General features: G+C 46.2%; 1 protein-coding gene across 1 annotated transcript; it reads right to left on the bottom strand.

Moving 5' to 3' along the window:
• Positions 1–2927: 2927 nt before the first annotated feature.
• On the bottom strand, positions 2928–18975 carry TMED10 (transmembrane p24 trafficking protein 10). The gene is made up of 5 exons (XM_051806306.1): positions 18677–18975; positions 14491–14611; positions 9999–10072; positions 5607–5733; positions 2928–5156 (listed from the first exon to the last, which is right to left on the bottom strand). Exons 1-5 carry the CDS (start codon positions 18926–18928, stop codon positions 5035–5037), a joined length of 696 nt encoding a protein of 231 aa, XP_051662266.1. The 5' UTR covers positions 18929–18975; the 3' UTR covers positions 2928–5034.
• Between the last annotated feature and the right edge of the window lie 2632 nt (positions 18976–21607).

Raw genomic sequence — 21607 nt, 5'->3', positions numbered from 1 at the left:
AGTTTTATAATAAAGGAGCTTGCAGGAATGGATAAAAAAAGGTCAGATGTGTTCTGCTAAGGAGCATTCGTTCCCTCCATTTCAAGGAGAGTATGTGGCAAAATGTCATCTGGCAAAGAGTAGTAATTTAAAAAAAAACACAACAGGTGACAAAATCTCATGAAAATGGGATTAAGGAATCTGGAACAGTTGTAGAAAATCAGAATACTAATTGAAAAAGTCAATCTTTATTTTTCTATTTGAACAATAGAGCTATCTTGTCCATTATTAACTACAGTGTCATACAAATTCTTCTATAAAATGCTCACAGTAGTAGCTACAATCAGGTTTAGCTGCCCCACAGCATGGCCTTTACTATGCTTTAAAAAGCAGGCAGTAATTCTCACAGCAAGATGCCCGTAAGGGAAGTAGCAGCCACTGCCCACTCAGGTTTGCTGGAATATGACTGAAGAATATACACACGACTTTACACTGTGTTTTTTACTCAAGCATTTAAAGAAATCAGACTGATGAGAGGCAATGTGCCATTTTGCCTCCTGCAAAATCAGTACTGAAGGATGAATTTAGGTAAGGGTAGGAAAACTGTCATTTAAACCAAATCATAGCAAGCATCTACCTTACTCCAAAGATCTCCAAACAAAGTATATTTGAGGGAAATAAAAGCCCAAGCAGCTGGTATGGGTGAGAAAATGCTAGAGGGTAAAACCCTGCAGCAGATCAGACCAGAGCTGCCATGGTATATAGCTGGAAAACACAAGCACGCCCTCCCCTCAGCTTGCCTCAGCTACATGGCAGCTGCAGGAACAGCATCCACCAAATAACCAAGAAAAAACAAGTTCATATCATTACAATTTCAACAGAACATTTTGGTGCAGTTTATACAAAGATCACATAATGCAACTGATTTAAAAACTCAGGAGAAAGGTACCTTGAGAGTACCAGCTATGGAAGGAAATTAAGGCTGTGTCAGTGAGCTGAAAGTGCCAAAGCTAATGCATTGAGTTTAAGGTGATAAACGGCATAGACCTCTGGCAACAGAAGGAGCATCAGGAATCTGTCACTACCATTTTGCAGAAAGTTTAAGTCACTTCAGCTGCAGCTGAAACAGAGCAACTCCTAGCTCCTGCCAGTGCAATAGACTTCCAGTGCAAAGCAAAACAGGCTTCCTACAAACACTGCTGGGCAAATATAAGTGTTTTAGTGCTGCAGCAAAAGCTTGGCCTCACCTGTTTCAGGTGTACAAAAAGGTCCAAGAAAAGCTAACAGGCAGTTTTTCTAAATGCTTTTCTCCTTTCACCCTCCTCAGAGAAAGGTGGCCTGCCAGACCCACCATACCACCACCACTGATGATCTGGGGGAGGAACAACAGAAAAAGCACAAGCCTGACAAATTTTTCATTTGAAGAAGGGGCAGCAGAAAAAAACTATCAATGCTGAACTCCTGCAGTCTTCACCAAACCCAACTTTTTTTTCCCTGTGAAAGATTTCTCCATTTCAGGTTTGTGGTGTCTCTTTCCCAACAAGCCACCTTCAACATAAGGGAAGTTCATTTCCCAAAGACTTTGTTCACTAAAGGCATGGCCATCTCACGCATCTGAAAGACAAGTACAGCAAGAGGGACACAACTAAAGATATGAGAGAAATATATCACGTGAACTGGAGGCGGTAAAGAGGGCACACTACTTTGCCAAACCTCTGCCACAGGACCCTGTGAAATTACAGGCGGGAATCCCCTCATGATCTTAACAACCAGTTGCCAAACTAGGTTGAGTCAAATGTCTCTGATGTGCTACATGGATGTTGTTCACTTGGGTTACTTCTCACATACCTGAGCAGCTTGTAAAAAATGAGCAATAGTGTGTAAAATGCTCATTCCCTCACACATCCACACAAACAGCAGCTGCGGCGGGCACTCTGTGCAGGGTGCAGCCTACGCTGGCAGAGCAGGAGGGGGAATACACAAAGATATACCTTACTTAGGAATGCTCACATGAGTACTGTGATAATTAAATCGTTAGTCACATTGACAAGTGGGTGGAAGAGGCTGGAACATCTGATGCAGTTTGCTACAGGCAATTATAGATCTACCAGTGATGCATCTGTCACACACAAAGATGGGCTCAGACCCAAGGATCTGCAACAGCTCAACTTTAGCCCATTTCCCAGAAGTGAAATGGAATGAAGACACCAGCTCTGCATCCACAGTGCTGTAAAACAGCCCAGACCCACTGCCAACCTACCGCATGAGAACAGCTGTACGATTTCACATACTCAAATATTCATCCAGGAAAGAACTTGCAGAGGCTAGACCTTATCCAGAGATCTGGGAATTTCCCTTCTTGAAATTCTCCCTGATAATACTAACTAGTTGTGTAGTATTTATGTGCCCCCAGTCCTGTTATGTGGCATATCTCGCTTGGTTACTGCATGACTAAAGGCTTGCAGGGTCAGCAGAGATCTGACAGCAGTTCAGTAAATACCTAACCACTCTCTTCAGTATCTGCCACAATTTAAAATTTCCTCTAAAGTACAAAACTGTAATGTACTTACATTTGTCTTAATAAACTAAAATTTATGTGGGAGCTGATGGTGAAAAACTGGATCTTGTACTCTAGAGCACCAGCCCTGTTTCACTATCAGCCTCAAAATTCCTCCATGCAGAGAGATACAATTAGGAAGGGGGGAGGGAGAAAGGCAAAAAATGGTAACCTGTAGTAGATCTCACTTACTGTGCTGGTCCCACTCCACAGAGAAGCCTGAGCATGCTTCTCAAGTCTGGAATTTTCAAATTCTTTAGAAACTAACCACTGCTAAAGAAACCCAAAGGCTTGTGGGGAGTTTATGTATTTGCTGCTTCCTGCAATTGGTCAACTTGCAGGAAACAACAGTTTGTAGGAAGATGCACAAAGAGGACAAGATTCACAGCGACAAGGTGAGGTGGGTTTTTTTTCCCCAAAGAAATTTTATTTGAGAAAGTTGACAAAAATCCCCCAACCAGTCATCACAGGTAAATCCATGCCAGTTGCCCACATCTGCTCCCCAGTAACCATGCCAGTACAGTAAAGAGCCAAACATAACACCAGAATGATGAGAGTGTAACAGACATCTGGGGAACTTAAGGCCTTGCCACCATTTTTAAGATATCTTTGCACTCACATAAGGATGGGGAGAGGATATCAAAACAGACTGGAAAAGCCCCTTTCTCGTAATGTCTTTTCAAGTTATATAAAAACAAAAGCAAAAATTTAACAGATCTACAGGCTTCAAACTGTAGGACCTAAAACTACCTTCAAATGACTTCTGTAATTCAGTCCTGTGGCATCACAGCTGTTCTGCACTGTAACAGCTTTCAAAAATGTACAAGGATAAAATGGATGCAAGGGCAGAGGAGTAGACTTAGGTTCCTAATATGGCTTTATCAAAAACCAAACAAATTAAAAGCAATCTAAGCACTTGCCAGTGGAACTAACAACTCCAGTAACTTGGCAATGGCAAAGAGGAGGCAAAGTACTGACGTATTTAGATGACAGGAGGTCAGCTTTACCTCCTCTTTCCTATTGCCTCACCCTGGACAACTGTTTCCTTCTTAGCAATAGATCAGACTCAGATCAGAAATTATAAAACTATGTTTTTTTGAAAATGCTAGGCTGGGTCCAGGGCCATGTCAATCCCTTCCCCAGCCAGAATTGTCTAGACACAGGACACCAGAATGCTGTGCTGCTGAACCACTTGCTTTGGAGGAATGCAGAGAAGGTGCAAGAATTTTTATCATTGCCTAAAAACTGTAGCAGGTTAAGTCCAGGAAGTTAACCTGTCTGTTTTTATCCAGTTTATTTAACATCATGCCATCTGGATGGCTGAGAAATGGTGAGAAGCTGCTGGCTCTTGCTGTCTAGTACCGCATAGGAGAATAACAGTTCTGTTGAGGGCACAGTTCAGACTCCCCCCCGATACAGAATTAGCCTATTTCTACCCTGTACTGCTTTTTTTAGTTCATCCACATTCTTTCAACTCCTCTGCTAACCTGCACAGCATTGTTGTACCCTCAGACCTCAATGCAGGGCACAGGCCCTCATGCTCCATGTGTACATCAGCTTACCTTGCTTTGAGGTCTCAGAAAATGACACTCAGCCTGGACTCAGCTGCCTGGACAGAAGAGAAGTCTCCCGCTCAATGTAAGACCAAGTTTCCTAGCACAATCTGCTCCCATTTGCTCTGTGACTGTATCTGAGGCCTCCTGTTCCTGACCAAGGCTTTCAAGAAAGATGCTGCATCATTTCAAAGCAAGAGAGGCACATCTACGACAAACATGGGGCAAGGGTGGGACCAAGGCTGGACAGCTTATTTGAACAAAGCAGGCTTCTTTCCAAGCTCAAACACATTCCCAAGCCCTCCTTCCAAGGCTCCCCTTCCTCCAGGCTGAATCACTGTATGCTCAAGAGCCCTGACCTGTCAGCACAAAGACATCAGCTCCCACAGGGAGAAACACAGAAGTCCACAACAGGGACCAAACCTTGGATGACTCTCTATCCTCAGGTCCTGATGGAATGATGAATCCTATTGCTTTGCACTCATCTCCATTTGCAGGCTTAGATCCCAGATGATCAGAACAGGGAATCCCCTGCTCTGCTCCAGTGCAAGCTGTGTGGCACCTAAAGAGCGCAGCAGGGTCAAGTGGCTCTGAGTAACACTGCAGTCACAGACAGATGGGAGACATCATCAAGCCATGATTATAAAAGGAGAACAGACAGCGCAAAAACTTGCTGCAGCTGTCATGGAAACATCTTTTTTTATTTAATCACTGTCCCAGGAATACCCAAACCCATCATGACCTCCCCCACCCTCAACATTCAACAGGATTTCACAAGTTCCCAATCGTCTCCAATGTTTAGGCTCCCCTCCTCCTTTAGGGTCCAAGTTCCTCCAGAAAAGCTCCAGTCAGTGGGTATCATCTGTGAGATGGCTCCAGGGGGCCATGGCTAGGTCCCAGCGGTGTTCAGCTGGGTCTGAGAGGAGGGGAGGAGGATTTGCTTCTTTACTCAATCAGCTTCTTGGCCTTGAAGAAGCGACGCAGGTAAAAAACCTGCCAGGTGGCCAGTCCGATGAGACAGCACATGGAGAAAATGCTGAAGTACAGAACCCGGGTGTTTGTCGACTCTGAAACGGATAACAAACCATTGCACGGGAGTCTGACATCACAGGATGTGTCCCAAGATGGCAAAGTTCCCAGGATTTCTCCTCCCCCATGCAAAACTTCAAAGGCAAGATAGTATACAGCATGAAGGCAAGGCTACCTGAGAACCAGCAGTACTTGAGAATAAAGCAGAGGGAACAAGGAGAAGGATAATGAGAGAGAACAAGGTGAAGATGTGGCTAATGGGCAACATTAAACGGTACAGAGTAATTCACAGTAGGAATGGAGACAGAAAGAAATGATTTCTGGAGACAGAACACACAAGACTCAGTGACTGCTTTGGGTTTCCCTTACTAGGAACAGGCAGAGACCACTATAATTACTTGATCGCCAAGTACTGTCCTAATAACACATTTAGCAGAAATAAGGGGTCTTAGAGCTCCAGCCCTCTGAAGAGGCACACAGTCTCTCACCATTCGTGTCCCTCATCTCCTCTTCTCGCTTCTTCATATAGGCAAAGTCGTTAACAATGGACTCTGAAAGATCTTCCAGGCGCCTCAATTCTACTTCCAGAGGCTTCAACTTCTCCACTTTAGCAATCTAGAAAACAGAAGAGTCAAATCAGTTAGCCAAAACAGAAAAGCTCCCACATGGGTTTTTACTGCCAGTTTGAACCACTCCTCCCCACGTACTACAGATCTGGGGCATCCTTCCCATCGGGAAATACCTCTACAAGCCAGAAACTACCATTGCATAAAACACTATCACTTCTCCCACCTGTTCTCTGAAACACACTTTCCTACTACCCCTCCTACACAACAGAGGAGCACAGCATGCATACAAGCACATTTCTTCCTTATTCGGCTTAATGTTAGCTTATTCACAGTTGGCTTCTGAGGAGTGGGTAGAGGAACTTGCCACATGACGAAACCTCCAGTGAATATAAGTCATGGACTGAGATACAGGTGACTAACTTACATACGCATACGATACTGTTCCATAGGCACGCGGGGTATTAGCACCGAGATTAGCTTTGCTAACTGTTGCCACACGTCCCAGAAAGCAGCCCGGTTCCCAGCAGCAACGTTTTGAGCATCGCACAAGAGCTCGGGGGGTTCACCCCCGGGCTGACCCTCCAGGGCAGCCCCTGCCCTCGGCAGGGACCCCGCGGGCACCAAGCGCTGCCACCAGGTGGCGCTGCCGGGCCGTGCCGGGCCCGGCTCCCTCGGGAACGGCCGCTTCCCTCGGGAACCGAGCCGGGCCGGGCAGCACCCAGCTGCTGGGCAACACCTGGCCCACCGCCCAACGAGTCACACGCTTGGTGTCCGAAAAGAAAAATCCACAGAAAAGTTCAGTTAGAAAGCCCAGCCAACAGCAGCAACTATTTAAGCTGAATATGTAAACGTGTCCCTGCCCCAGTCCTGACCGTAACTGACACAGCAGTTATGTAAAACCTGTGACACAAGGACACTCACAGGAAGCTAATTCCAATTCCTGCCACTGCTACAGTGTAGGATCTGGGTAACTCTCCATCTTGCACAGACTTTGTCACTATTACCAACAAATGACAGGCTGCTGCAATAAGGCCAGATGCTGTGTCCCCAAGTAATGCAGAAGAGGAAAGATGTGCTACAGAAAACTGCACAGAACACACAGAGCACCTGCAGCTCACCACCAGCCTCACAGCCATGCAGGATTTCTCAGACATAAGCTGCAGGATGCCATCCCTCAGTGGTCCCTGCTGACAGGCAGGCAACTGGGCACCTCGCATGCAAGCATCCCCAAAACACCACTTCCAGAGGCAGCTGCCTGCGCGTCAGAGCCCAGCTGAAGAGATGCAGAGATGCTTGTGACCAGGCCAGCGCTAGCTAATCAGCCATTCCACTGAAGGATCTCCATGTGACACATGTATGCTTGCAAGCAGCAAGCCATCAAACAATCACCTGGGGATTTTTATGCTGAGGTGAGCTGTATATTATAGCTCTGCCAGCACAGCAATTCAAAGTGCGTTTGTCAGGAGTGGTAGGAAGCAGTAGGTTGACCCCCTCCTGCCTTCTAGCCAATAGGCTGTAATGTGACCTGGACACATACCTGCCAGCAGAGCTTTGCTCAAAACCTGGCCCAGGCTCTGCTAACACAGCTAGAGCAGCAGGTCTGTATCACACAGGAGGACTTGGGGAGCTCTACTGACAAGCTAGCCTTGCACTGACCAGCTCCATTATCTTCCTTGAGGGCTCACTTCCTCATTCACAGAAGCCTACAGAACCCTACAAGGGTTCCACTGGGAAAAACCATCCTGCATCCCTTCAGCTGCTCTTAGTAGGTGTAGCTACAAACATTCAATACCTACTTTTAGTCCTGCATGTGCTCCCAGACAAATATCCTGAATCACAGAATCCCAGAATCAATTACATTGAAGAAGACCTCTGAGATCATGAAGTCCAACCTATGACCTAACACTACCCTGTCAACTAGACCATGGCTCTAAGTGCCATTTCCAGTCTTTCCTTAAACACCTCCAGGGACGGTGACCACCACCTCCCTGGGCAGTCCTGGAACCTCCTTCATCCCTAATGAAGTCAATATGCCAAGCTGCTCCAAGGGATTTTGTAAAAAGCCTACCAAGCACCTGTGATGGTGGAACAATATCATCCTAAAAGGAACATTCAACATCAGAACTGAGACAACTCCCACAAACTTCCCAGGGGTCATTCAAAGATCTGTGGAAGTCTAACGCACTTCCTAGCACAAAAGGAGATACACTGTAGTCAAGAATTGACAAGGAGTAGCTGATGTGGAAAAGAACCTAGATTGCCAAGCATTCTTAGTGCCCTCACAAGTCTTTTCACTTTTCCCTACCTTAATTTCTACTTATTGAACGGATAGTTATTCCTCCCTAACCCGGGGAACTAAGGCATGACACTGCAGTTAGATTTTCTAACCCAGCTCACTATTCCAGCTGCTTTGCTCTAAGAACATCTGGATCTATGAAAGCTTATGAAGCTTGAACACCACCTCTCCTCTCACAGCATATATCCATGCACAAGCAGGACAGTATTAGTGACCCTTGTTCAACTCCCTTAATCAAGTCTCCTTGCAGCAATTCAGCAAGAAGAACTGGGGGATACGACAGGTCACTGGTACCCAAAAGCAGATGAATGTCACAAGCAAAAGGCTCAAAAAGGCTGCAATTCTAGGAGAGAAATCTGAGCAACAGTCCTTCCCTCTGAGGCCTTATAGCAACCTATCAAGCCAAATACTACAGTAACCTGGCAAGAGAGAGCATGGAAGAAAACACACTGCAAAGCAGCGTAGTTAAACATCTATAGCAGCTGTGCAAACAGTAAATCAGTTTGAGTCCTTTGCATATATGCTGCTCAACACTGCCTGCCACTACGAGAAGTCCTCACAAGTCAAGGATGCTTGCCAGGGCTGCCAAGATCCGCATTTGGTATCAGGTGGGACTGCAAGACTAAATTCTTCTCCTGTATTTGTCCACAGAACTTTTCCATCAATGTAACGACACTGATGAGCATAATGGATACATACCTTTATTCCAAGATAGTTTTATCAGTATAACCAGAGTGCATAGATACATGGGCATAAGAAAACCTTTCTGCATATGGGTCTTTGAGGTAGCACTATAGTAATCAACTCTAGACTATACTGTGGAGTGGTATTTAAAGGGATTCTGTAAATGTAGCCAACATAATCCTCCCAGTTACGCTCCCAGGGATTCATCCCAGTTGCAATCCTTCAGTTGACAGACAGCTGGCCCAATGACTGCTGCACTCTTCCCTGAACCCAAGCACGTTTTTACTCTCCATGTAGGATGTGCTCCAGACTGACTTAAGGAATGATTGTTCTGCTCTTCCGTGACCCCAAGCACTTTCTTACTCTCTACATAGGATGTGCTCTCAACTGACTTAAGCAACAGAGAACCAGATAGCACAAAGTTCAAAAGGATATAAAAACACCATGATAAACACTTCAGAAATCTGTTCATTTTCTGACTGGCACCATGCACAGCCTCCTCTGCTACCCACTCTCCTCCCTAAGGAATCTCCCATGCTCTTGTGCGCAGTGGACACAGCAATCATTTGTGGGAATCTTTCTCCAACAGCAATTCTCATTGTCTCAGGCACAGACTCTGTACTGGGGGCTGACTGATCCCAAATTCTAGTGAGCCAAAAGCATGGTAGCTGCCATCAAAATTCAGCACCCACGCCAGCCAGGACTGTCTCAGCCACAAAGCAACTGCTATTCTACACAACTAGCTCTTGGGTCTAAGAAGCCTACCCCCTCCTAAGATGTAAATGTTTAGGCTTTATGCTTATTTGCAGTGTCATGCCTTCAAACCAAATACCCATTACACAGCAGCTGCTACTCTGCCAAACACCTTTATATTGATACACTGCCAGTTCTTAGAAACACACAAGCGTCATTTCAGGCCCGCTGAGCCAGTACATCTTATAGTCAGGAAGGTAAGAACAGTAACATCGCAACTTGACCTTTAAGAGGATTTGATGTTAACCTAAAATGCCCTTTGCTGCTGGGGCTGGGGAAACTTCACCTCTCAGTCCCTTATTGCCTCTAATGCCTATGCCCAGAAGCTGGGTCACGCTGTCCTAGCAAAGAAATTCACCTATTAGGCTCCGGTTCCCAGAGTACAGAATTAATTCTAGTTGATGTTTGTCTTTTTTTTTCTCCCGTAACACACAAAGCTTCATTGCAATTGTAGGCTGCAGACAGGCTTTCATCACCACTGGGAAAAGAGCTTCCCATCACGAGCCCCAGATCTACAGACAGCATCACGTGAGTACTGGGAAAGAGGAGCCTGCAGTGCAGGCAGCCAGGGGACATACCTCCTCGTAGTTCTTTGCTTCAACACCATGCTTCATATCCAGAGTCACGAGCTGGTCCGGCATCCTCCCTGTTCCTGGAAGCATAATGAAAGGATTCCTTGTGCAAAACATTCAGCCTGCCAGGAAATCACCAGCTCTTCCCACCACAGAGGAAGAACTCACAACTCCCTCCCCTCCCTCCATGTCTGCAGCTATCTGCGGAGGCAGCACAGTCCAGCCTAAAAATACAGAGACTTCACAATAAATCCTGGCTGAAGGAGAGCCTCCCAGAGATAATGAGAACAAGCTGTAACTAAAAACACTGAGAGTGTATAGGATGCAAATCACTGTAAAAACTGCAGAGGATTAGAACATGAACACCAGCTGCTATGACACAGCCTAGCGAAAGACAAGTCATCGGAGGGACAAATATTCAACTGGGGGCTCACATTCCTCCTAACAGGAAGTGAACCAGCAACTTGTCAAGGTTACTGGGGTTGTAAATGACTTTACATTAAAAGGAGCAGAAGATAAACTGCTCCAACTGAGGAATATGACATATGGGGGCTACCAACACTCACATGCTGGAGTATCTGCAGAAACCAAGGAAATCCCCTTACCAATGATCTCAGATACCTGAGAACCACGCTGCTATGCAAACCCCAAGACATCAAGAAGTTTCTGAATCTGGGAAAGCACTGCCTCAGAGAACTGCCAGCTGGAGCCACTCAAACAGCACATAAGGCTGCAGTCAACAGCACAGTAGGTATCTTTCAAGGCTGTAGCCCCCAGGCTAGGGACACCTATGGCTTACAGCTTCTTTTAACTGCTACAAAGTGTCACATCTGAGAACGTTCACACGAAGACAATATATATATATATATAGGATAGGCATATCAGATACTCTAAAAAATGCAGCATGTCAGCTGATCTGAGTGTCACACTCCACTATACCACCCACCAAGAAAATGTCTGTACCTAAAACATTCCCAAAGCCCAGCATGCTGGAGCATATAGCTGTCCTCAGATGGCTTCCAGCAAAATACAGTGTCTGAATTTAAACTGTGAATTTCAGAGGGTCTATCCAGGAGCACGTTCAACACTCGTATTTTGTCACAAAAGGCTGCCAGGTAGACATACCCTCAGTTCACAAAAAAATTCAATTTACAGGTTATGCTGGGTCACTCCTATTGGATACTGGAAGATACTCCATATCTTTGATACAACATCCCCAAATTTTTTCTCTACCGTCTCACTCAACAGCTCTTTAACACCACAGTAGAATCACCTCCACCTTCTACTGCCAGCAGAACAATAAATAACCTACTGATAAGATGGTGCATATCAATTGTTTCTTGAATTTCCTGATGGAAATGCACTATATAAGAGCCTAAAGGATAAATTAGGATTAGGATTAATTTTTTTTGTTTTCTTATAAAAGACCAGTTACTGTAAAAAAAAAAAAAAAACAAACCCAAACCAAACTAAAATCACAGCACTGGTCTTTAATAGACAGGCTGTATACAACCACCTGGTGCTCCTTTCTCCAACCATGGGTTTTGACTGCTTATGGCATACATGTACCAGCATGTGTTGAGACTGACAGCCAACAGTAGTTGCAGAGAAAAATTCAAAGCACACAGTTCAGGGAGAGGTTTTTTCAGTGTTGCTTAAATTACAGCAACTTGGGTGGAGAGCTGGAGCTTGCAGGAAGAGATGAGAAAGATGAAAAAGTCAGTGAAAAGAATAACAGAACTGCAAGAATTAATTTGTTAGGCTGAAAAGGAGAGCTGCCAAGAGGCAGTAAGAAATCAGAAATGTTAAATTCCTGGGTGCAAAGGGATGGAGAGCAGACATTCTGCAAGAGGTTAGCATTGTCAGGAACTGGCCTGGAAAAACTCAAGCTGCTCTTCCTACAAGTTTACTGAGCCCAAGTCACTAGGCAGCTCCCTTTGCACTCATCATACCTCAGTAACCACCTGCTTCTCCTGCAGCCAGGGCTCACCAGAGCAGTCTGGATCAGCAGCAAAGAGAAAAACAGTCAAGAATCAGAGATCTTGAACTAAACTGATACCTACATTCTCCAGGTCTTCATAAGGTTATCTCACATGAGCACAGAACTGTTCCCCAGGAGATCAGACGAGCTCTAATTTGCAAAGTCAGTGGAAAAGCAGGGTAGTTGAACAGAATGTCAAAAATTTCCCCACAGGAACTCCAGAAAAAAGGAGTCCTGACACTCTTAAAAAAGTTTGGGAAGAGAAGGACTACCGAAGGAGCAAAGAGTTACAGATTAGTCCACAGGAAGAGCCCTAGAGGGGAGAATGTAGTGAGGCCAGGCTGTTCATTTTAGAGATTAGCATTGGGTGGGAGAGTAAATGTGCCTGGGAACAGAGCACTGGTCAGGAAGGCAGGACCATTTACCCTGGAAGAGGGTAAAAAGCCTGTCTTGCAAACACCCACAGCTCCAAGAAGCACCCTAAGAGCTCCTCCACTCTGATAAGGTGGACCTTCTAAACAGGATCTCCTTCTTACTTCCTCTTCCTCATTTCTGTGGTTAGGGATTGAGAAATCCCAGTTGCTTAGACCCTTCAGGTCCCAACGGCTCTGGGTGTCTTCTACCAACAGTTTTTCTCTTCCGGTACTCCACCAACATCCTCCTTGGCTGCCGCCTTACAAGTCCTGACCACTTACTTTATAAGACTGTGAAAAAAACCCTAAACTTTAAAGAGAAACATGGGGATTAAACAACATTTGGTCAGTTTCCCCATTCCCATGCTGATCTTATAGAGGAAACAAGGCACTTCCCTTGTGACCTGGTTACTTCTTTCAAAGTACCTTAACCAAGTCCTGCAGATGATCAAGCCTCACAGTGCCACCTCCCTTACTTCATTATTTCCTTGATTTCCAGCAGACATGGGAAATCTGGAGATACTCCTCAGGCAGTATCTCTCTTTGGCAAGGAATGTGGGGCACCTGGGTCCAAAAAAAAAACTGGCAGCTTGAAGGCTCCTAAAGAGACAGCCTCCAGAAGAGGATCCAGCTGGTCAGTTGAAGAGCTCTAGACTTTGGCACCTGAGTGCCCTACAGATCATCAGGGTAGAAGCTGCATTTAGAAATATTTTATCCTCGTCAGTATTGAAAACTTTAAAACAAATTTGCAACTAGGGAGCCAGGGAATAAACATTTGCTACAATCAAAAGAGTTGTAAGGGGCTCAGTCTAGGCAAGAAACTGCTGCTCACAAGCACCAAACTAAGAGTCTAGACACAACTAAAGAAAGAAGCCTTTCCCACCTCGGTGTGAAAGCTATGAAAGGATCTGCAGGACTGTCTGGAGACTTCTCAAATACCCAGGTGTTGGAAAGTAAACAGCATGAGTGGCTCCCAGATGAGTCACTAGTGCCTGCATGTCTCAATGTGTTAAGGAACATTTGGAAATCCTACCTTTGGAGTAAAATAAAAGAATAATCCTGAACATTGGGGGTCACTATCTTATCTGTAAAATACTATAGAAGAGGTGTTACAAGCCAGATCCCTCACAATCCCAGTAAAGAATATAGCCTTCTCTTTCTGGAAAGTTCTCTGCAACTTGCAAACTATTTGCATCTTATATGTGGAGAACAGCAAACAGTGTCTGCCTTTCAACAGATACGAGGCATGCTGCTAGTGACTGCTCTGTGAAATGCTCCGGGATCTTTTAGGATAAGACCTAAGAATGACTGGGTCCAGGGAGCAGAACTCTAACAACGAAAAGATGTAGCACCTACAAACGTGCACACACTCACACCACTGTAGATGAGATGAGAGCCCACGTGTTGGCCAATTTCAGCACGTTTGTCCTGAAGTTGAGTGCAGCCACTCAAAGCAACACATGCGTCACACTCATAGGAAACGAACCTGAGCACTTGTTAGGCAACCATCCTTGCAGCACAAATGCAAGGCTGACGTCCTTGCTCATTTCCCCTTCCCTTTACTGACCACTTGTGGGTGCAAATCAAGGCCACATTCCTTATACACGCATAGCTAAACCCCAGAAAATGGTTATCAACCATTGCAGGATAGCTGCCAAGTACACACTTGTGGAGAGATCAAGTTCTACCAAATGGGAAGAGCTGGCATGCAGGGGTGAAAGACAGGTCCTGGAGATGATGGCATCTTGCTCTGTCCTGACTCAACTGCAAGATGGGGAGAAGCATGAAACTGGCAAAAGAAGTGTGGTTTGCTCCCTGGTACTGCCACTTATTGAAACTGTGGTGACTGTTGTGGGAGGAACATCTGATTCCCCTTTCAGAGGAAACCCAAGCACTCTACATGACAGCCACAGAGAATTATTAAACTTCAAATGCAACACTGACAGCAGATACTCTGCAGTGAGACTGCCCACAGCACCCTGAGGATCAGCTTTAAAAGTCAAACAGTATTCTGTGGACCATGCTAAGGATCATTTTTACCTGTATCCCTAATCCACGTTATCATGATCAGAAGCTAGAAGCAGCCAACAGATCTTTCACTTACCCACAGGAAGCTTGCTCTCAAAGCAGGCCTCAAACATATCATAGTCTTCAGTGGTGAAGGCAAACTTGCCCTTAGTGGCATCCTCCTTGGCGTACAGGATGTGCCCAGCTGAGTCAGTTATCTGTAAGAGAGACAATGAGGGTAAGACAATGACAGTAAGAAATATTATCTGTAAGAGAGAAAATGATGGTAACAGTACTTTGCTGCCACGGGTTTATGCTGCCTGTGCAGGAAAAGTAATCCTAGTAATCCCTTTGGATCTGATGCTTTCTCCTTTCAACAGTTTCCCTCCTTCTTCACAACTATGTCAGTTCCTCCGCTTGTAATCCCCACTTCAGGAGCTGACAGCCAGAGTGACTCTACAGTAATTATTGACTCTTTAGATTCAAAAAAAAACAAGCCCAAAAAACACCCAAAGAAAAAACCCCTACCACCAAAAAGTAATCAAACAACCAAGCAACCAAAAAAAAAAAACCCAAACTGAAAACCACACTAATTCCTCTTCCTCCTGTAAACCCCAAATACAGACTACATGTAGGAACTCTAGCTGAACCAAACGGTTATTCACTGCCTTAATTTTGCAAGCAAAATCCATGAACTCCCATAGCAACAGAGATATGGAGAAGCCTTATGGGACAAAGACGACTCATTCCCCAGAAGATGAAATGGAGAAGGGCACATCTATTCCTCTTGAAATGAATCATGAGCGTGGCTCTGAGGTAGACAAGGTTTGGGTGCCAAGATCCATAAAAGTGGCCACTTCAGAGGACTATTCAGACTACACAGACAGAATAATGACTGCTTTGCACTAAGTCTATAAAACTACTAAGAATAGGCAAAAACTGTGGAAGGTCTATAAAAATGCTTCAACAAAGAGTATAAAAAAAGAACATGCATTTCATGACACAAACTTGAGAATAACTGTGCTCAATTAACGAGGCTCCATCCAGTTGAAACACTCTGACCTTGAAGAGGGGTGGAAAAACCCGTTGGTGTTACAACACTGCATGAAAATCAACAGTGTGATTCCATTGGAATGCCTCCCAATTTCCCTCAACTCTATCCATCAACAGGTATGTCTGAAAAGGCACAAATGCTACTGTTACTAGGGGTCTTTGAAAGTCTTAGAGATGAAGAGACTAAAAATCTTGGGAATAATTTTAAGGGTATGTAAGATAAAAGTACACAAAATAATTTGTGCTATGGAAAAGGTAGGTCAGACTTTACTCCATCTTATGAGGGAAAAACAGCCTGGCTTCCCTGTACAAAGACCTTTCAAAAGAGCTACATACCCAGAGTTATTCTAAGGAAACACCCTTTATTCTTATTAGAACAGCTAATTAACTCTCTGCCATGAGATACCACTGATGCTGGTAGCCTGCTGGACTTAAAACAAACGTGGACCTTCTCATGCATAATTAGAGTTGCTGCATGAGGCAGGAAAAACAAGAAAGTATATAAATCCTCAGGCCTGACGGTATAAACCATAGCAGGCAAGACTTTAGGAACAAGCTTCCTCTATATACAGATTATCCCACAATTGTCTGTTAAGGACTTTGTCGTAGCTGCCCCTGCACCATACGTTGTTCGCATCTGAGAACAAGGAGCAGTCTTCTCCCATGCTGCAGTTCCTGCTCAGAGCTCTACCTGTTTTCAAGCAGCAAGCAGATGAAAGCACACCTGTGCAGTCAGGCACAGCCAGCTGTGCTACCACCCCCCTGCCACACGCCACCAGAAAACAGCCACCTCCTGTCTGGAGGCCACCAGACTACTGGGAGGCATTGGGCCCAAGTGAGCAGGCTGGAGTACAGGACTGACCATGTCTGACCACGCAGACACAGTGTAAAAGCCTGTGGTTTGGCCACTATATGGCACACGCTATTTAGTGGAGTGGTCCCAATTAACCAACATGCTTCATTGGCATGACACCATACATTTTGCACACTGGGTTCTTCCATCCCAAGAACAACTTAGCTCTCAGAACAACTTAGCTCTCAGAGGTCCCTATTATTTTGAGCACTATTCCCTTAGGGCTTTGTAGACACCAGAGCTAATCTTTATCCAGAGAATATTATGCAGCTTGATCCATTTTTGCCCTTTGCAGCTCATGAACAGGATTCTGGACAGTAAAAGCTCTGCTATCGGCTTTCATCAGAACTGAATAGCACTATCCAAATCAGCCAAATACACTGCCCATTGAGCCGGGCCTGCGGGGGCGGGAGAAGCTGCTAACAGCCCAGTCAGACGGCCTGTGGGGGAGTCGACCTGAAAGGGAGTTTTCATGCTATTCTAAAGTTACTTACGGTAATGCGATCCCCTACAGACAGGGCATTGTTCGCTCTTGACAAACAGAGACAGTTCCCCAAAGTGCCAGCCTCGACAATGGGGCAGAGGCACGTGGCAGGGCCCTCAGCAGCCAGCTGGCAGAGCCTGCAGATTCCTCCAAAACAGAGGGTGCCACTGTTAGTGCTGGGGTATCACACACACATAAATTCAGCTCACTGGCAGAAACCCACCTGAGCCTGGACAGAATTAACTACCAAACTCCTCTGTTCGACGGCCCAACCCAGGAGGGCAAGGCAGGACCATCCAGTGCAGAATGAGAGAGACCACCTGCAGACATGATGCCCTGAACTAACCTTTCCCACACAAACCAAAGAGAAAGCAGGCACCTAGCAGAGAGAGGGGTTTCAGCACTTATAACAGATCCAGCATACTGGAAGGCCACAGCATACCTGAAGGAAAGCAAAAATTACATAAATTATTTCTTCTTTGTAGCTTTTCAAACTAATATGGGACTTTTAAATTTTATTTTATTTTACAGTTAGAACAAAATAGAACTTCCATGAGCAGTACTACGTGGATACCAGCTTCATCAGCAAAGCCAGACTAAGATCCAAACGTTGGATTCATTGCTTCACCACCATCTCCCTAGACAAGTCCTCTGTCATAAAAGTGAGTTTCGGAAGAGACTTTGGGGTCAGCTGACCTAAGAGTGGGCAACTTGAGAATCAGGAAGCCTGGTCACCAAGTGGTAGGAGACAGATGGGAACATAGCACTTCAACTGAAATACATGTGCCTTATGAGGCAAATACTCCAGCAGCATTTTAAAGCATTAATGCTGCTTGGCTCTGCCTATGCACAGGCAAGTTTTCTCTTAGAAATGATGCAAGAACAGCAGAACAATTTTTAAAAAGTAAGACTCCAGAAACAGCCTTCTCTAGTCATAACCAAGCACAACTGCCAATAACCCAAAGCCTTCAGGCATCAGTAGGCAGATGCTGGAAGGGCAACTTGATTTCAGGAGATCTAAAATACTCATTACCACTGAGTTCAAAGTGTCCTGAGAAGACCATCCTGTTTGTTTGTTTGCATGCTTATTTTTGAAAACTTTGGGAATGTAGACAGAAATAAAAAAGGGACAGAAAGCTATCATGAACTGACTGCATAGGAACAAACCTTACTAAGCTTAGGAAAGGCAGATCATGGGCAGAATTAAAGTGAAGCTGTTTAAGTTTTGCTAACTGCTTGTCATATAGGTGTATTAGTCCCATATATTCTGCTGACTCTGTACTCCCTAAAGATCCTTCAGGATCATTTTCTTCTGAGCACCAAACGCCCATCTCCTTAAAATCCAGGCGAGCCTTGACACAGCCAGATGGGAATAGCCATTTTGTGCACCGAAACGTGGTTCCTCAGACCCCATCCCATTGTGCCAGGATCCCGTTGTGCCAGGCCCTCCCTACGTGGGGAGGGAGCCCTTGGAAGGCCACGTCACCATAATTCTCTCCCACTTACACGGTGCCAGCAGCCTTAGTACGGCTTTATCGCAGCGGCCCGTCTCGCCAGACGCCGGATAATCCGCATCGTGTGCGGATTACACGGCAGCTGCCTGGATGGGACGGAACGAGACGACGAGATCTTTGGGGAGAAAAAGCTCGTACTGGGCTTAGGCCAAAGTGCTGCCCTAGTCCCTCGCTGCCCCAAACTCCGAGCTCCTGGGCGGGCTGGTGTCCCCTCGCACGGGGCGAGTCCCGCCGTGCGGCCCGGGCCGTGAGCCCACGCGTGGCCGGTGTCACGCGTGGAGAACGTCACCCCTTCCTTCCCCGCCCCGGGAGGGGAGGCGGGGCCGCGCCGTCCGCCCCGGCCACCCCCGCCCCCTCGGCCGGCCGGCCGGAGCCGCACCTTGAGGTTGGCGGAGGGTCCGGTGGAGGAGCCCGGCGGGGCGCCGATCTCGTACTCGCCCGTGACCAGCGTGTCGCGGTGGATCTCCTCCCGCAGGCACTTCCGCGCCTTGCCCGGCAGCTGGAAGGAGATGGGCCGCGCCGGACCCGCGAGCAGGAGCAGCAGGAGTAGCGGCAGGAGCGAGGCCCGCCCGAGGCGGGGGCGGCCGGGCAGGGGCAGCGGCGGCATCGGAGGCGGCATCGGCATCGGCATGGCGGCCGCTCCGGGTGCGGCGGGCCGGGCCTCCCTGCGCTGCACGTGACCGCCGCCGCCGTGCGTCACCGCGGGGCGGGGCCGGGGCTGCGGGGCTGGAACCGGGGGTGTGGGACGGGCACGGGGGTGCGAGACTGGAATCGGGGGATGCGGGGCTGGAACCGGGGGTGTGGGACGGGCACGGGGGTGCGTGACTGGAATCGGGGGATGCGGGGCTGGAACCGGGGGTGTGGGACGGGAACGGGGGTGCGTGACTGACACGGGGGATGCGAGACTGGAATCGGGGGATGCGGGGCTGGAACGGGGGCTGCGAGACTGGCACCGGGGGCTGCGAGAGTGGAACCGAGGAATGCGGGGCTGAGTGATCATGGGACAGGCATCGGGGTGTGCGGGACTGGAACCCGGGAATGCGGGGCAGGGGGATGCGGGGCTGGGGCCGCCGTGCGGGCGGGAGCAGCGACCCGCGAGTCCGCATGAACGGGGCTCGGTGCCCTCCTGACCCACCTCCTTCATGTGTAGAGGTACAGGCCGTAAGGTCCTGAAGCTTGTCCCTTCGAGTAAGCTATTTAGTTATGAAACAAATGATTAATGAAGTTCATTCAGTAATAACGGATGGTAATAAGTAATAATGATTTCGCTCGTAAAAGAATTGGAAAATTAGAAAAAAATTAAACTGTGCTCTGAGGTAGAGGAGCATACTGAGGATGGGCAAGCAGTCTGAGTTTCCTCAAGACTGCCTTACGGCTGAAGTCCTTTGCTGGGAGAGGGTCTTGCTGTTTCTTTTATGAGGTTTTTAATTTCTGAGTAATTTCCATTTTGACTTCTTCAGCCAAGAAAATTTAGTTTTATCAGATGTCTCGCTTCTTTGCACCAGCACCCTGCAAATACCATTCGACAGAAGTATCCGAGTGTTTCTGACAGCAAATAAAATTATGATGACTTTTGAAGACACTCAGAGAATTACTATTTTCCTCTTCTTTTCCAGCATATGCTCAGATCCATTTTTTTTTCTTTCCTCTTGGTATATTTTACTCTTTAGGAAGATAGCATTGAGTAACCCACTGACCAGCTTTGGGCCTCTGCTATCCCTGGCACCACACCATCGACTCCTCTCCATTCTCAACCTCCCATCCTGGGAGTGGAACTGCCGGGGACAACATGCACAAGCGTGAGCAGTGACTTGCTCTGTGGTGTAACCTGCCTTCACACAGGCAGACAGGAAGGAGGAAAATTGCAGAGGTGTGTGGTTATGATCCCACAGTTGCAGTCAGCTCCTGGCATCAGCTGCAAATATGTATATACAAGGAAAAGCAGGAAGAAGGACATGGATAGCAACATTGCTAGAAAGCATAATAGCTTTTTTATTTCTATTAACTTGAGTAAAAAAAAGTTGCACCATTGCTCCACTTTTATTCCTCAAACATCACCAGTTGTGTTCTCTCTCCGGGCAAAACATGTCTTTAATGACAAGAAGTAACTAGTACAAACTTCAGTCTTAAGAGGCTTAAAGCATCAAACTTAATGCCCGGATCTTCATCTGCAGAGCATTTTAAAGAACAGTTCTGTGCTTTCACATCCTCATACTGAGACAATGCACTGAAGCCCTCCATATGCAGGAACAGGCGCTAAGACCAACTGTACAGTGATGGAGTGACCTCCTCGCTTGGAAGGACATAAAAATTTTAAGAAACATACATTACTAGAATATGAAGATATAAAATGTCGTAATATTGTAGCATAAAGTTCCTGATAAAACATGCACAGCATGACAAATCTCTTCATGCAGAACAGTCCTCATACCAGTGATACATCCCAGTCTTCTAGCACATTTAAAACATTCAATAATGCCTTATTTTCTGGGGGAAATTTTAGAGAAAGAGGCTCATTCATTTTAAGGTAGCCTGATTTTCTAAAGTCAATGTGTGAACTCGACCATCAAGACGGAATATGTAACTGACTAAAATCCCTTCCAAATGTGGCTGTTTTGTCATGGTCCATTTTTAGATGAGTTACATTTACGACAAACAAATTTATCCTCGGTTTCTGTTGTAGCTTTCTCTCGTGTGGATGCATTATGCTAGAAACTGCTGCACAGGCAAGTTCAGATCTAATTATAAAACCCTCTTAGAGATGCTTTGGTGCTTCAGCATGTTGTGAAAGAAAATAGTACAGAGCTGCTGTGAGTCTCTTCACAATCTCCAGCTTTTAGCTCTTTAAAGCACTCAAACATGCAGTGGGGCAATCTCCCTTGAGTGTGCAAAGTAATTTACAGCAGAGAGAAAGCATTTTAAGATCCTTTCAGCTGCAGGTTAGGAAATAACAGTCTTGCAGGGACATGCCTTAACATTTCCACATAGTGGAGGCTGGCAAAATTAAATGCTTCCTGTAATTCTGAAACACTTAATAGGGGTGAGGGAGAGATTGATAACTTGTTACACAACTTTCCAGATGAAGCGATGACCTATTTTATATTAATCTTTTCTGTTAAGCGTTGTGGAAGCTCGGCAACCAGCTGGAAGCAGGTATTCGTTCTCACTGCTGCTAATCCACAGAGAAATGGGTGTATCCCCAAAGTAAACATTACTCTGTCACCTGCCAATCATGACACATTGCCAAAATTTAAACAATTTTTTTTGTATATGTCTTTTATATTTCCAAATATCCCTAATGCAATTTCAT

This window comes from Manacus candei, unplaced genomic scaffold (genome assembly GCF_025592945.1).
Source record: "Manacus candei isolate 608988 ecotype Guabito, Panama unplaced genomic scaffold, ASM2559294v1 h1tg000067l, whole genome shotgun sequence".
NCBI lineage: Eukaryota > Metazoa > Chordata > Aves > Passeriformes > Pipridae > Manacus > Manacus candei.
Note: the sequence above shows the minus strand (reverse complement) of the source record. Positions and strands in the feature narration are given on the sequence as shown.